Source organism: Malus domestica, chromosome 15, assembly GCF_042453785.1.
Source record: "Malus domestica chromosome 15, GDT2T_hap1".
NCBI classification, from domain to species: Eukaryota; Viridiplantae; Streptophyta; class Magnoliopsida; order Rosales; family Rosaceae; genus Malus; species Malus domestica.
The window spans coordinates 52601065-52617908 of NC_091675.1; the positions used below are offsets into that span (position 1 = coordinate 52601065).

Below are 16844 nucleotides of genomic sequence, written 5' to 3' on the forward strand. Positions count from 1 at the left end.
TCGCGATTTTGATAACGGAGTTTATTTGTCTGCCGTCCTCTGATTCCGACTTCTCAAGCTCACAACGAAGAAGAAGAATCTGAATTTGGGATTTGGAAGACCCAAAAGACAGTCCCGCTGAGTTGAGTTGCGCTTTAGTTCTTGGATTTTAAGGTTGAAATTCTTTTTCGAGAGAGTTGCTGTATATCCTCTCTCTTAAGTATCAGACTTGAACTCGGCCGAGTTTGTCGGCCCTGGTGATAATTTCGCCTTAAGTCACACAATAGGTCTAAATTAGCTTTCAAACTAATATTGAATCGTGCTCTTCATTCATATAAGTCGAATTTGAGATCGGGGCATCGGCACACCAATTTTTTGTCGGCCCTCGAAATCGTCCTCCTCATCTAGATAAGTCGAATTTTACAAGATTATTGGTAGACATAATCTTTAAGGAAAAATCTAAAAAATATGACGATTGGATTATTGAAATACGTTAGTGTCTACAAAATGTATTAATGAACGTCCCCCGATCCTAACCCTTTTTTAAATGATTAAGTAAATCAAATTGCAAACAACAAGTGTAACCAGATTAATTAGAGTGGAAATGAAAGAATAAAAATGTTTATTCATACATTGAGGAGGGTAAAAGGTGAAAGGTAAAATTACATTCATACATTGAGGAAGGAATAAGGTAAAATTACATGTTGAAAATACATTACACAACAGAGGGAAAAGGCCCCAAGCCTTTCAAATGAGAAATAAATCCAATGCAAATGCGAGAAAGTTAAAATCCTGACTTCCTTTTATTTGTTTTTGTGCAATCACTCCTAAAATTTGTGTATCTAAACAGGTGTTCCTACTTATCTTTCATCACTATTTCCTTCTCTACGCGCACCTCTCCTCCCAGAACGTCCCAACAACACCCTCCCATGACGCCGAAGGCGGCTCACCAACGACATACCACCACCGTCGTCATCACCATCACTTTCATTCTCTTCATCTTGATCAGAGGAATCTAAACCACCAATAGGAGTTGTGTGCCTGATGCCAGCAGCACTGCCGTCCGCTGAGTGGTGGAAGGCCCTCTCTGGCTGCCGTAGACGTCTTGTCAGGTCAGTGCCTGATGGCCCAAATGCATGTAATAGGAAAAAGACGTTCACCAGATTGCCATCGAATCCCAGCCCGAACCCCCCATTTCTTTCTGGAGCATCTGCATCAAAGCCACCATCCTCTTCGTCCGTATCCAAACCATAATTATTTCTTTCTATTACATAATCTCCAAAAACCATTGCCCCTGGCATGGTAGACTGGATTGTGCTCATCAGATCGTTCGTCTCACGCTCATGTTCAAGACTTCTCCATTTCTGTTCGAGGTCTGGATCCACTTCTCGTGGCCGCGCGGAGGGGTGTTCTTCCTTCACATGCCTCCTAAGCTCCTTGTAATTTCCGACAAATGCGCAATTTTCTTGCATGCAGCTTCTCCTTTTTGTATTTAGATAATCTCGTGCTGGTTCAAGAACAGTCCAGCCCTTCACCTGGCCCCTACAGAGGGGGCATGCAAGCTCTGTAACTTCACACCTCTGTACTGGCCATCCAGCATCTGGTACAGCAGTTGGATTGTTGTTGGAGCCAAGCAATGGTTGTCCATGATCAGATGACCCCATTTTAGTATAAGCTTTCTTGTACTGGCCAAGACAGTTGGAATGCCGGAAACTAGTTCCACACATGTAGGGACGGCAACCTTTGTCATGAGAAGAACAAAGGAGAAGGACAGCATTGTGAGGATACTCCATGCACACAGAACATGTTGCATCCTCCCAGTCTTTTTTTTCCAAGTCTCTGCATTTCCTCGGGCACAGATCCTCCAATAGATCTTGATTGTTCTGCAATGGGTATGGAGTTGCTCTGTATCGTCGGGAAGCAATTCTGCGTCGTCCCCGGCTACCTTTTGCCATTTCTATGATTTACCTGCAAATGATATAGCAAAATTTATACCAGAACCGTGATTGTCCAGATATACGTACATGGAACTTTAAAGTTCACCCTATTACTGCAGATGCCAATCCTGTGCTTCAATTGTCAAAGTCTCAAAAGAATAAAAATATGTCAGAACCTTGAACTTGAAAAGAATCCATAGTGCGCCTTTCAATCACCAATTTTTCAGATCAGGTCATCTCATAAAAACTCCTCACAAGTGGCCAAAAAGCACACACACAAAAAGGAGTGTTGACAAACTTTGCAACTTACTCTTATCCATGGTTATCAAAAAGGGGAAAAAAGGGAAGGAAAAAAAAATGTCCGGTAAAATTATTATTTTTTAAATAGAAAAAAAGAAAGAGAATCCCCTGTCCTCATAGCATGCAACACATCCAACACCAAGTGGGAGAATCTTAAGACATCACTCTTTAAACCAGAAATGCATAAATGCAATTTCCTCCACGATTGCAATTCCAAATACGGATGCATATCGATTTGCAAGGTGAAGCACAGGCATATCCATTCACAAGGGAAGAGGGTAAAAAAAACAAAGGCTGACCATGCCTAATACGTTCAAATAGGACAAAAAAACCAAAAAGGAAGAGAAATAAGTGCCCTCTTCTGTCTTTACCTGACTACATTCAGGGGACATGTGCCTTCATATAGTTCAAGAGATGTGACAGCAATGATTTAGGGCCATCTAGACCATCCAGAACAGTTGTTCCAATCATGAAATAAAACATATGCATCCTTGCTTGACAAATTTCAAAATCTTCTGGTTAAGGACGGTAGCCTCCTGACTCAAATAGTTATACTCTACTACGCTGCTCAACTTAATGCAGAATTCTGCAATCTAGCAAGACCAGAAATCCATATAGCAGACAGATCCCACAGTTAATGCTTTAAAAAAAACAAAGAAAATTTCAGAAGCCCATAAAATTTGCTAATCTTAAAAGCCATTGCAAGCAAGGTCCAAAATCATCCTACATTCTTCTGAACACCAGTCCTTTCTAGATCACTACTTGTGGTCTATATTCAAAGGACTACAGAACTAAAAGCACTGGGACGAAATAATTTAAATTGGGTTTTCCTAAATACAGTTGCAAAATGAATTGTCACAATTGAATTCTAAAAAATGACGAAAAGCCTTGAATTTTTAGATCAACTATCAAACCCAAAGAATAAAGAACAAAGTACCTCGAGATCAACTCTCAGATCATTGATATTGAAGGGGTCAAAACAGCCAGTGCTCAATTGATTCTTCAAGAAAAAAGACACACAATTGCATAGACACTAGTACGAATATTGAATGATTGAACTAATGAAGTAACTAGAATTCCCCGAAAACTACATGATTAGTAGAGATTAAAATGTTGGGCAAAGCCAGAAACTGCTTGAATCTTGACTCCACGCAATCAAGCCAATTATACCCAGAAACACATACATTTCATTCCAGCTAAAGATATAATCTTTGGTAATTGAAACTGAAAACCAGAAAGCCTAACCTGAGAGGCGGTCAGAGCAATTCTGGATCCGAGATAAGTTAGTTGCGTCTGAGATACAATCACAAGAGAAACAGAAACAAGTCAGAGATGTATACAGACAACGTGTTTAAGGGAATTAATATATTAATCAAATTACAACCAAAAGCATGAGGCCAAGCACATGGAACCTCACCTCTTATCCATATGAGAGAGATCCACAAATATATTAATTAATATTCAAATTTAGTTAAAATTAGAATCTTTTATAAAAAGCCAAAGATAAAATCATAAAAGTGAAAGTGAATAATCTCAATTTTTTGTTAAAAATGAAAGTTGTGGACTTTTGGTTGCTCAATTTTGCAAGCAAAGGATAACCCAGCTTTCAAAATTCAAAATTCAAAATTTCCAATTTTTAATTGGAAAAGTAAAAGAAAATGAAAACAGAAGAGAGAGAAAAACCACATAACTTAATGATTTTCCTTTCATTTCTCGGCAACCAAACAGACTCTCAAGCTCGAGAAATGAAGGAGGAAGAGAAACACATCTGATAAGATAAATTGAAAAAGTATCGCAATCGCACCAGATATAGGTATATGCACTACTACTGCGATTGTTGAAACTTCAAAGGCGGTCAGAGTCGGAGCAATTTGGAATTTGGATTTGGGGGAGAAGAAGGGAAATTAGGGTTTCATAGGAGGCGGAGGAATCGAGGCAGAGGCTCAGAGCCATGCGAAAGAGTGATGGGCGGGGGCGGGAGGGAGCGAAATGAAATCACAAAAGCTTTTCTTTGTGGCGATGTTTCTTTCATTTTTAGAGAGAGAAACGAGGAGAGAGAAAGCTCCAAGCTTTTCGTCGATTTCGAGTCATTTCTACGCTACTCTCTGTGAAAACTGTATTGTATTCTCCTCTCTCTCTCTCTCTCTCTCTCTCTCTCTCTATATATATATATATCTCTCTCCTCGCTCTCTTTCTCTCTCCTCTGATGTGTTATCGGAGACGTGGGGGCAGCTGATTTGATTTTGAATCCACGCGCTGCTTGGGCGGCTGTCGAGCACGCTCAGTTTCACTGGTTTAACGCTGTCAGTCACGTTGTCACGTGCCGTCGTGCTGTACTGTAAATATGTGTCCACGTTCTAAGATTCGAATCCGGATTATCGTTGGATTCGTGAATCATATCCGTTCATCGTATATTATATAGTTAAAAATTATTTTAAATATTTTTATTTAAAATTAAATATGAATAGTACCTGACAAAAACTAATTGTATGATGTATAATAAATGAACATAATTTACGAATTCTCAAGATTTTTACCAAAAAGATCCAGAGAGGATCCTGTTACCTAAGATTCACAATTTGTCAATTTCACGTGGCTATCGGCCCTATGAGACAATTTGTCAATTTCGCATGGCTATCAACCTTAGGAGACAATGTGCATCTGACTATAGTAGTTAAATTATAAGACATGTCTAGAAACGTTTTTGAAATATCTAAAATATTTAAAAAAATAAATTAAAAAAAACTTTGAATTTTAAAAGCACCTCAAGTGAAATGTGATTTGAAATGCATGATTGAAATTTCATAAAAATTTATACGTTTATGAAATTTGATTTGACTTGCATATTCGAAATGTTTGAGAAATGCGATTTGAAATGTTTGAGAACGTGATGGCTAGTAGAGGACATTAACCCATTGTCTTATTTCGTTGAGCCGTTGTAAATTATGTTTCTAGGATTCTGATCGATTCCGTTGAGTAGTATGAAATCGGCTTTTGCTGGGGTTTCAGTGAGAGGTATGGTTCCTTGTTTCGTATTGTATGTCATTGAGTGGCCTGGAATCCATCTATATTCTTCTGAATTCTTTGTTTCGTATTGTATGTCGATGAGAAAATATTTTTAAATTCTAAAAGCACCTCAAGTGAAATGCGATTTGAAATGCATGATTGAAATTTCATAAAAATTCCTACTTTTATGAAATTTGATTTGACTTGCATGTTTGAAATGTTTGTAAAATGTGATTTGAAATGTTCGAGAAAAGTGATGGCTAGTAGAGGACATTGAGGACATTAACCCATTGTCTTATTTCGTTGAGCCGTTGTAAATTATCTTATTTCGGTTTGTATGATCACTAGTTAAATTCAAAGTTTAACATTCAAACATTCTTAAAGTTACAAAAAAAGAAATTCATCAAAGCTCCAATTTTTCAAAATATTATAATCCAAAAGTTCCAAAGGTCAAAAGATATACCAAAGAAGGCAATACATATAGATACTTAAATATTACATTCAGACATTTTTAAAGTTCAAAAGTTATACTGGAGAAAGCATTACATATAGATAATTAAGAATTAAAGTCCCAAAAGCTCCAAAAGATCAAAAAGTTCCAAAAGTTCCATACTTCCAAGCCTCTAGTAACTTTCCCAGCACTTCCTACACTCTAACAATCTACCCATGTAATTATGTAAACATAGAAGCATAAGCCTTGCACAAGAGTTCGCAAAACTACCACGTTTTGTTTTGTTGTGGTGGGTACATGATATGTCTATTATGATTAAAACAAATAAAAGCAAACACACGGATCGGTTTGGTTAACTCGATGTCCAAGAATTACAGGAACCGCTCGTCAAACCAACCTTAGTAAATGCGGTTCGATTTACTCTAAAAAAATAAAAATAAACCAAACCAAACTAAACCGTCGATTATTTCTTTTCCTTTTTTTTTAAAATTTTTTTATTGCCCACCCCTAATAACAATCTACCCATGTAATTATGTAAACATAGAAGCATAAGCTTTGCACAAGAGTTCGCAAAACTACCACGTTTTGTTTTGTTGTGGTGGGTACATGATATGTCTATTATGATTAAAACAAATAAAAGCAAACACACAGATTAGTTCGGTTAACTCGATGTCCAAGAATTATAAGAACCGCTCGTCAAACCAACCTTAGTCGGTGCGGTTCGGTTTACTCTAAAAAAAAAAAAAAAAACCAAACCAAACTAAACCGTCGGTGGTTTCTTTTTTTTTTTTATAATTTTTTTATTGCCCACCCCTAATAACACCCTTGAAACCCCAAAAAACACAAATAATAATTTCAGCCAATATGAATAAATAAAATTAAAGTGGTAAGGAGTCGCTCCCTTGAAGCCATACAAGGAGCAAGGACATCTCCAAGGTTGTTCACCCAAGCGTAAGTGTGGAGTGGACGGCTCAGATCGCATGGTCCGGAGAGTGGGGATCTTTCGCTAGTCGCTGCCACTACTACTTGCAGGAGCGGGAAAAACAGTCTGAAAATTGAAACGCCAAAAGAAGGGAAGAAAGATGAGAGGCACAAGCCGTGGGCGAGTCAGGGAGTCGTTCAACCCACGCCCACCACCGGCAACGCCGCTGGACCACTTCCGCCACCAACGGGACTCCGATGCCAGCTTCGCAAGCAGCCGCCCTTCCTCGGTGGGCATGGGTCCCACCACCACCGCCCTCGACCTGTACAAAGACCGCTCCTTCCAGCAGTCCACCGTCTCCGCCATCAATTCCTACCTGTCCTCCCACTCCCTCCAATTCTCCCTCAAATTCCCGATCCCCTCCGCCAGGGAAATCACCGAAACCCTAAAATTCCTCCTCGCCCGCCTCGACTACCCTTCCCCCAAGCTGGAGGACGACCTCCCCCTCCTCCTCAAATTCCTGAAATGCCCCTTCAAGCCCAACAAGGCCATGCTCCGAAACCCCACCGTCAACGCCCACCAGTGGCCCACTCTGCTCGCTGTCATCCACTGGGTCTTCCAGATTGTGCTCTACACCGACCATCTCGCCACCGATTCCCGGGCCTTCGTCGAGAACAATGCCATGTCTGAGTACGCCCTGGAGAGTTACTTGCATTATATACACGGGGACGATGACGCCGTGGAGGCCTTGGACCGAGATTTCTTGGACAAGTTGGATAGGGAGAAAGAGAATGCGGAGGAGAATGTTAGGGTATTGGAGGCAACCGCCACGGAGCTGCAGGGAAGGGTGGAGATGATGCGGTCGGAGCCCTCCAGGAGGGAGGCGCTGGAGAAGGAGAGGGGTTTGTTGGAGGGGGATGTGGTCAAGTTCAATGAAATCATAGGGAATCTGGAGAAGAGTATCGCAAATTTGGAGGCGGTGATGGAGGGGAGAGAGAAGGAATTGGAGGCCAAAGTGGTGGATAATAAGAGGATTTGCCAAGAGAATGCGGAGTTGAAGAATAGGGTGGAATTGCAGACCTTCAATGCCAGGGATGTGGATAGAATGAAGAGGGAATTGCAGGCAGTAGAGAGGGATATTGGGGAAGCCGAGCTCGAAAGGAATGCGTGGGAGGAGAAGGCTTGGGAACTTGATACCATGCTTAACCATAAGTTTAAGGACCTTGAGGCTGTGGCCATGGACTGCAACCAGGCTATGAGGAGGTTTGTCTCCTTTTCATGTGATTTTTTTTTCTTGCCCCTTGCTAAAGATTTGTAATTTTTGTGTGTGATTGTTTTGGGATGCATATCATTGACTTCGATAGTGTCGATCCAATTTGGCATTGAGCCAATTAAGGCTAGTGATTTGTTTGAAGTCGTTTGCCTACTTGTTTTTATTTGTTTTAATTGTTTGCTGGCTTATGACGGTTGACAGTGTTACAAGGTTCGACAAAATTTAATAATCTTTTGTATGCAATTTCTCCCTATTTTTCGTTGTAGCAGGTTGAAACTTGGTAATGGATTTCAGTATGGATTGAATGCTAAGGGATCAACACCAGCTGAGGTTATGGGGATTGACTACAAATCAACATTAAAGCCTTCACTTGACTCCTACTTAGACGATATAAAGAAAAGCTCTGTGGATAAACTGGAAGAGTTGATATCCCTTCAGAAACAGTCAAGTGAACTTTCTGCTCAGATTGAGGGCAAACGCAATTATATAGCGACGCTTCAATCTCATATCGATGAAGTAAGTGGATCAAAATTAAGCCACTTTTTTTTGTTGTGCATAGGAAGGGAATGAGTTATTTCATTTGGTGTGCATATGTAGAGGTCTCCTTTGTTGGTCTGGTTATTGTTGTCACAAAACCGCGTAGTCCATTCTATTTGGTGTTGATGATGAGTCCTTTTTATCGTTCCCACAAACAATTCTTCTACTGCTCAATAAATTATTCCAAAATTAATTCAAATGTTAAAATCTTTAGGACACTGTAACAAAAACACGTAGATTTCAAATGCTAAATTTTATTTGAATGATTCTTTGCCTTACTAGCCGACCCCACTTAGTGGGAAAAGGCTTTGTTGTTGTTGTTGTTGTTGTTGTTGATTCTTTGCCTTACTACATTGAGCTCATTCCAGTTTTGTAAGAAAGTGTGTTTGGGTTTTTATAATCATGGGTAGGGTTTGATGTTTCCCATGCACTGACATTTTTCTTAGTTCATCTGCATTTTGGATTCAAAGTTATAAGTTGCAGCAACTATAAAGAAATATTTGTCTGCATAAGTGCATATTATTAGAATGGTTGGATTTAATGGATAAATGCTGCTAGGTTAGGAAGCATGTTGGAGCTTTATGGTTTGAAACTTTGAACTGTGAAAGACAAGTATTGTGGGACTAAGCGCAAATATAACTAGTGACAATATATGGGCTGTGAACAGTGTTCTTATTAGAATTATGAATGGGAGAGGGGATGGATTTGGGAATTTAAGGTATGTTTTTTCTTGTTTTGTTTTGTTTTGTTTGGATTGAGTGTATATCCAAGGTCTACTTGTTGCTTAAAGTGGTTGGAGCGCTCAAAAGTGTCTGAGAAGGTTAAAAAGGTTCAGTGATAACTGACAATGTCACATCATATGCTAAACTAGGATTTTGAATTGTAAATCCCAAATAAGTGATCACCGCTTTACTGTAAGAGAATTGCAAACTACCTACCCGAGAGTATCTTTCCTAGAAATAAAGGGTATCTTTGTTGGCATTGGCCTCTTAAGGCCCTATATGTTTAGTCTTGAGCTTTCCTTTCTGGAACATTTCGTCTCCGGCCATCTCAGAATCGTGTTGTCATTTACGCCTCTTGGCATGTACCTGTTGCTGCGGAACATATATTTGTTTGCCTACTTTTTAACTTTTTCTTGGTAGAATCTAGGGCGTCGGATTCATCAGAGTTGTTTGATCAGTTTGAGAGGCAAAGTGAGAAAAATGAAGGATGAGAACCTGGCTGTAGACAATGTAATGACAAAATATTCATGTAGCCAACCTTATGGTTTTAATCTTGTGGATGGATCTATAAAAAAGGTCTGGAAAATAGTGAACTGTGCTTCACACAAACTACATAAAGGGTGCTTTTGGATGACGGCAAACCTATTATACGTCTTGTTTGGAGAAAGACCCAGAAAAACATGAACCGTTTAAGGAAACCAATCTGGTTTCAGAAGTTTCAACAGTGGCAGGCATAATAAATACAGCCTGAGGGAGCATATTAGTTTTGGAGAGCTCTGGTGTTCTAGTCATGGCATAAACCATTGGATTTTGTACACAGGCCTTGATGCTGCTTTCTGGTTTTACTGATTTGGTCCTTACCCCCATAAACACACAAGAGGGAGCCTTCACAAAGGTTGCTTAGGAGAAGTCTCAGCAGTCGGTAGAGCCCCAGAAAGAGAAGGCACCGGAGGGGGATCATTTGGAGCCTCAGTACTGGACAGAACCCTAGAAGGAGGAGGCATCAGAGGTTGATCATTTGGAGCTTCATTACGCGGTACAGCCCCAGAAGACGAAGGCAATAAATGCCTTTGGAACAAACCCACAAATCTCTGATGATCAAGTAAAACCTGACCATCAGTTTCCTTCATCTGGTCAAGCTTCCTCTTCATGTTTGTAGCATAGTCATGTGCGAGCCGGTGCAACTGTTTATTCTCATGCTTGAGCCCTCTAATCTCCTGTTTGAGACTCATCACTTCAGCCGCCAATGATTCAACTTGGCGGGTTCGAGCAAATAGGCGTTGTGCCATATTAGACACAGAACCTGCACACTGAACACTGAGAGCCAGCGAATCCTTAACAGCTAACTCATCAGACCGTTTGGAAAGTAGTCTGTTATCTTTGGGAGTGAGAAGGTTCCTGGCCACCACCGCAGCGGTCATATCATTCTTCATCACGGAATCCCCAACGGTAAGAGGACCAGTTGGGGAGACGAAGGATGGGCGCCATATGTTGTCTGGAGAAGGCGGGGCTGCCTCTTCAACAAGGTTCAAGTCAAAACGACGGTCGGAGGGGCCAGACATTTTCAAAGGTGTTGAAGAGAGAAGAGGTCGGACAAATCAAGATCTTAGAAGTGCAAGAATGAAGCTTCTACTGGTAGAGATTCAAGTGTGCTTTGGAACTTAATGCCAGCCCCTATAAAAATCTGCACTCGACGGAGCTTCAGAAATCAAAGAGGCGCCTGCTCAGAAATCGAAGAGGCGTTTGCTTTCTCAAAAGTTGGGCTGCTTAGAGATCACGAGGGTTGATCTCAGAAATCGAAGAGTCGTTTGCTTTCTCAAAAGTTGGGCTGCTCAAAGACCACGAAGGCCGATCTCAGAAATCGAAGAGGCGCTCGCTTTCTCAAAAGCTGGGCTCCCTAGAGACCACGAGGGCCGATCTCAGAAATCGAAGAGGCACCTACTTTTCCAGCCTTGTCAGCACCTGTCACACGCACACTCAGCTTTGCGGAAATTATGGGCATTCTGTCAAAGACTTCTGGGGAAGTAGAAAACACATGAATCTTACTGTTCAATCACCCACTTCCCACACGCAACAATAGCTCATGGGTACCACAGATAACTTTGCCAAAGTTCTCTGCCAAAGTTGAGCACGTGAAGCTTGCAGCTCCCACTACATCGCTCTGACCAAGAAGGGTAAAAGAATAGCAAAGAAACAACACTAACAAAGTTTAGACCCATAAATTTTGAAGGTCTAGCTACCATATTATTACCCACAAGGGTAAAGGAACAGTACCACTGCTGGATAATTGGAAAGTCCATGTATGTCAACCTCTGTGCTTCGTGGCAAGGTCGACTAGCAAACATGCCCAACCTTTACTCACATTCGAGAAAACACTCCCAATAAGATTGCTTGCTCCAAAATCGAAGAGGCACCGTCCTCCGAATCTAAAGAGCCAGACTCCCAACATGACTACTTTCTTAAAAATCGAAGAGAGGGTAAAGGAACAGTACCATTGCTGGATAATTGGAAAGTCCCTGTGTGTCAACCTCTGTGCTTCGTGGCAAGGTAGACTAGCAAACATGCCCAACCTTTACTCACATTCGAGAAAACACTCCCAACAAGATTGCTTGCTCCAAAATCGAAGAGGCACCGCCCTCCGAATCTCGAGAGCCACTCTCCCAACATGATTACTTTCTCAAAAATCGAAGAGACACTGCTCCCCGAATCTCGAGAGCCAGACCCCCAGCATGATTGCTTTCTCAAAAATCGGTGAGGCACCGTTCTCCGAATCAATCGAAGAGGCGCTCGCTTTCTCAAAAGTTGGGCTGCTCAGAGACCACGAGGGCCGATCTCAGAAATCAAAGAGGCACCTACTTTTCTAGCCTTGTCAGCACCTGTCACACGCACACTCAGCTTCGCAGAAATTATGGGCATTCTGTCGAAGACTTCTGGTGAAGTAGAAAGCACATGAATCTTACTGTTCAATCACCCACTTCCCACACGCAACAATAACTCATGGGTACCACAGATCACTTTGCCAAAGTTCTCTGCCAAAGTTGAGCACGTGAAGCTTGCAGCTCCCACTACATCGCTCTGACCAAGAAAGGTAAAAGAATAGCAAAGAAACAGCACTAACAAAGTTTAGACACATAAATTTTGAAGGTCTAGCTACCATATTATTACCCACAAGGGTAAAGGAACAGTACCACTGCTGGATAATTGGAAAGTCCCTGTGTGTCAACCTCTGTGCTTCGTGGCAAGGTAGACTAGCAAACATGCCCAACCTTTACTCACATTCGAGAAAACAGTCCCAACAAGATTGCTTGCTCCAAAATCGAAGAGGCACCGCCCTCCGAATCTCGAGAGCCACTCTCCCAACATGATTACTTTCTCAAAAATCGAAGAGACACTGCTCCCCGAATCTCGAGAGCCAGACCCCCAGCATGATTGCTTTTTCAAAAATCGGTGAGGCACCGTTCTCCGAATCAATCGAAGAGGCGCTCGCTTTCTCAAAAGCTGGGCTGCTCAGAGACCACGAGGGCCGATCTCAGAAATCAAAGAGGCACCTACTTTTCTAGCCTTGTCAGCACCTGTCACACGCACACTCAGCTTCGCAGAAATTATGGGCATTCTGTCGAAGACTTCTGGTGAAGTAGAAAGCACATGAATCTTACTGTTCAATCACCCACTTCCCACACGCAACAATAACTCATGGGTACCACAGATCACTTTGCCAAAGTTCTCTGCCAAAGTTGAGCACGTGAAGCTTGCAGCTCCCACTACATCGCTCTGACCAAGAAAGGTAAAAGAATAGCAAAGAAACAGCACTAACAAAGTTTAGACACATAAATTTTGAAGGTCTAGCTACCATATTATTACCCACAAGGGTAAAGGAACAGTACCACTGCTGGATAATTGGAAAGTCCCTGTGTGTCAACCTCTGTGCTTCGTGGCAAGGTAGACTAGCAAACATGCCCAACCTTTACTCACATTCGAGAAAACAGTCCCAACAAGATTGCTTGCTCCAAAATCGAAGAGGCACCGTCCTCCGAATCTCGAGAGCCAGACTCCCAACATGACTACTTTCTCAAAATCGAAGAGAGGGTAAAGGAACAGTACCATTGCTGGATAATTGGAAAGTCCCTATGTGTCAACCTTTGTGCTTCGTGGCAAGGTAGACTAGCAAACATGTCCAACCTTTACTCACATTCGAGACAACACTCCCAACAAGATTGCTTGCTCCAAAATCGAAGAGGCACCGCCCTCCGAATCTCGAGAGCCAGACTCCCAACATGATTACTTCCTCAAAAATCGAAGAGACACTGCTCTCCGAATCTCGAGAGTCAGACCCCCAACATGATTGCTTTCTCAAAAATCGAAGAGGCATCGTTCTCCGAATCTCGAGAGCCAGATACCACAGACCACTTTTTCAAAGTGCTCTGACAGAGTTAAAACATGTGAAACTGGCAGCTCCCACTACCGTGCTATGACCAAGCAGGGTAAAGGAATAGCATTACTACTTGTTGTTAGGGAGACTCCTATATATGTCGACCTCCATCCCCAACGGACAGGCAGACCTGCAAAAATGCTCAACCCTTCATCATATCTGAGAGGGCACTCCCAACAAAGCCTTTCGAAATATTCAGCTTTCTTTCCCCCCGATAATACCTCTGCAAACAAGCTATACTAGAGCAAGAATATCTCATATCATCAGGGTTAAAAGCAAGAGTATCCCATATCATGCTTTTTCCCTGTTTTTTCTTTTGGCCTTGTTTTTACCTGCAAGACAAGGAGAAAGAGAGCAATCAGTCAGCACTTGGAATCAAGCTTCCAGCCAGGAACTGACTGCCTGGAACCCCTTACCTGATTACTTACCTGGCATTGCTCTCGAGTACTCATCTTCAACATCTTATGTTTCCAGGGAAGATTCCGCATCTGCTTGAGGAACAGATAAGGCAAGTGCGAAGGATACAAGGAAGCATGTGGAGACAAGCGTAACAGCACACGTGCCGATACATCCATTACTCTGTCAAAAGCAAAAGTATCCTATATCAGCAGGGTGGAACGTACTCTAGATTTGATGGACTTGTTTTGACCCTCAAATTCTTCAGTCGGCCTTATACTCTGGAGGAAACCAGAAAACCCTCCAGCTCAGTTCAAGAATAAGCCTGTGGAAAGTTACTTCTTCAAAAGCAAAAGTATCTCATATCATCTCTTCTCATTTTTCTTCTCTTTATCCTTCATGCTGCTGCAAGATGGGGAGAAGGTGAACAATCAGTCGGAGCTCTGATTGCTTACCTTGTCTGTCACCTCTTTCAGCAGACCCCCTAGCTCGGCGACTTGGGGGACTCCTACTACATGGTTTGTATCGCGCTTGACCAAGCCTGAAACTACAAGTAAGCTTCAAGTGAAATTGATACATTACCTTGTGCATCTCCACCAGTTAAAGATACCACCCCTGGATGGAGGAAGAGCACTTCCAGAGAAGATGCCACATCTACCTATGAGACAGATAAGGCAAGTCAAGACGACACCACACTCCGATACTTAGAAGTTTCGTGATTACGAGATCATTCTCCCACAATATTTCCTAATGTCATTTGTACTAAATCATTCACTCGTACTCACTAAAAGAGAGCTTGAACCTATGTACTTGTGTAAACCCTTCACAATTAATGAGAACTCTTCTATTCCGTGGACGTAGCCAATCTGGGTGAACCACGTACATCTTGTGTTTGCTTTCCTATCTCTATCCATTTATATACTTATCCACACTAATGACCGGAGCAATCTAGCGAAGATCACAAAAAGCGACCGTTTTCGTTACCTATGATCTATCTTGCAAGAGAACGGAGAATTAGATGGAGATCTCAACCATAGAATACGAGCTGGATGGAAAGAGTGCATCCGGCGTGTTGTGTGACCGTCGTAGGCCACTGAAGCTCAAGGGAAAATTTTATAGGACGGCAATAAGGCCAGCGATGTTGTATGGCAGAGAATGTTGGGTGGTGAAGCATCAACACGTACACAAAATGGGTGTAGCGGAGATGAGGATGCTTCGTGGGATGTGTGGGCACACGAGAAAGGATAAGATTGGGAATGAGGATATCCGAGGTACAGTAGGAGTAGCCGAAATTGTAGGAAAGATGAGAGAAAATCGGCTCTGGTGATTTGGACATGTGCAAAGAAGGCCGACTGACGCTCCGGTTCGAAGATGTGACTACGGGACAGAGGTTCAGGGCCGAAGGGGTAGAGGAAGACCTAGGAAAACTTTGGAAGAGACTCTAAGAAAAGACTTAGAGTACTTGGATCTAACGGAGGACATGACACAAAACCGAGCGCAATGGCGTTCTAGGATTCATATAGCCGACCCCACTTAGTGGGAAAAGGCTTTGTTGTTGTTGTTGTTGTTGTTGTTGGTCCTTACCCCCATAAGTTTTTGAGCACCAAATTTCTTTCGTGTCTTCTAGAAATGCATAAGACCTTCATGCAGTAAAGTCTTAGGTATGTTTTGAAACTTTCTTATTAACATAATGAACTCTGATAACAAAGTAAATTATCGATTGTAAAGGTTATTGATCCTATCATGTAAGTTCGTATTTACCTTGTAGAGGATAGGGAGGTCCGTTTCCAAATATTGATCCTGTGGTGGGACTCTTGGAAACCACCCTTACTTTTGAAGCATCTTATGGTTATTGCTCCAATATGGTTTGAACTTTGGGACAGAAATACAATTTTACAAGGATTTTGTTTTGACTTCATCTTTTGCTTGTGTATATTTTACCCGTTAGGTTGAAGCTCAACTGAACTTGTTGAAGAAAGAGACACAGGAATACACTTCTAGATGTGCAGCCGAAGCTAGAAACTTGATGGAAGATGTTCAGAGGGAGACTCATAACTTGAATACTGTGGAAAGAGAAGCAGACGAGATTCTGAAGGTTTTTCTTTAACTTATTTCTTGAATAATTAACTTCAAGAAGTTGGTTTTTTCTTAAACTTGTTATGGTCACCAAATTGTTATGCCATACGAAAATCCTTAACTAGGATTTTGTTAATTTGATATCATAACCAATCTCATTTTTCTTGCAGACCTCCAAACTGAAACTGCAGGATGCAATCAAACAAACTGAAGAAGAAACCCAAAAGTGCGCTTATGAACTCATGGCAGTAGCTGACTCAGTCTCGAAGTACAAAGAATATGTGCAGTCTAAGATTTTTGAAATGAAGAGAGATGTCTCGGAAACAGCTGTTGCTGTATCAGACACTCACAAAAGTTGCTTGGAATCACAATTTGGTTTTCTGTACGGTGCAAACCAGCAATCAGAAACAGCACTCCAATAGGCTTTCATACTCGATTCACCGTCCTGCTGCTTACTGGTTTTAAACTATCATGCTGAAAGTGCCGTTATTTCATCTGATGGGTAATTAACTGCCATCTTAATTTATCTTTTGATTTTTGTTTGTTACTGTTTTGATTAGTTCTACTAATCAGATGGTATCCTAAGTTTCTTAGGTTGAAGAGTTTCCAAACGAGTATTGTATGAGAGCCATATTTATACTATGTACAAAGTTTATGCCATTTTATGTAACCATATACTTTAGCAAATCGGAAAGCTTTGTTTGTTATTATTTTCATTAGTTCTACTAATCAGGTGATATACTGTGAGAATTGCAGATGAATTCTATGGTATGAGCTTCGAGTTTCGGGTCTTGTTTAGATCTTGGCCCCTCTATT

General features: G+C 41.5%; 2 protein-coding genes across 5 annotated transcripts; one reads left to right on the forward strand and one right to left on the reverse strand.

The window, feature by feature from the left end:
- Nucleotides 1-584: 584 nt before the first annotated feature.
- On the reverse strand, nt 585-4401 carry LOC103425345 (uncharacterized). 4 transcript variants are annotated; one of them, XM_017329567.3, is made up of 4 exons: nt 4021-4401; nt 3462-3509; nt 2588-2809; nt 585-1947 (listed from the first exon to the last, which is right to left on the reverse strand). In XM_017329567.3, exon 4 carries the CDS (start codon nt 1932-1934, stop codon nt 840-842), a length of 1095 nt encoding a protein of 364 aa, XP_017185056.2. In that variant the 5' UTR covers nt 1935-1947; nt 2588-2809; nt 3462-3509; nt 4021-4401; the 3' UTR covers nt 585-839. The 4 variants fall into 4 exon arrangements, with proteins under 4 accessions (XP_017185056.2, XP_028950572.1, XP_070670302.1 ...); XM_029094739.2 differs by having other exon boundaries at nt 2588-2802; nt 4021-4372; XM_070814201.1 differs by having other exon boundaries at nt 3154-3509; nt 4021-4372.
- A 2120-nt stretch (nt 4402-6521) lies between these two features.
- LOC103402305 (kinetochore protein NDC80 homolog) lies at nt 6522-16715 on the forward strand. Its single transcript, XM_029094073.2, has 4 exons — nt 6522-7858; nt 8138-8384; nt 15901-16047; nt 16199-16715. The coding sequence occupies exons 1-4, from the start codon at nt 6756-6758 to the stop codon at nt 16448-16450; spliced, it is 1749 nt and encodes a 582-aa protein (XP_028949906.1). The 5' UTR covers nt 6522-6755; the 3' UTR covers nt 16451-16715.
- Nucleotides 16716-16844: the final 129 nt, after the last annotated feature.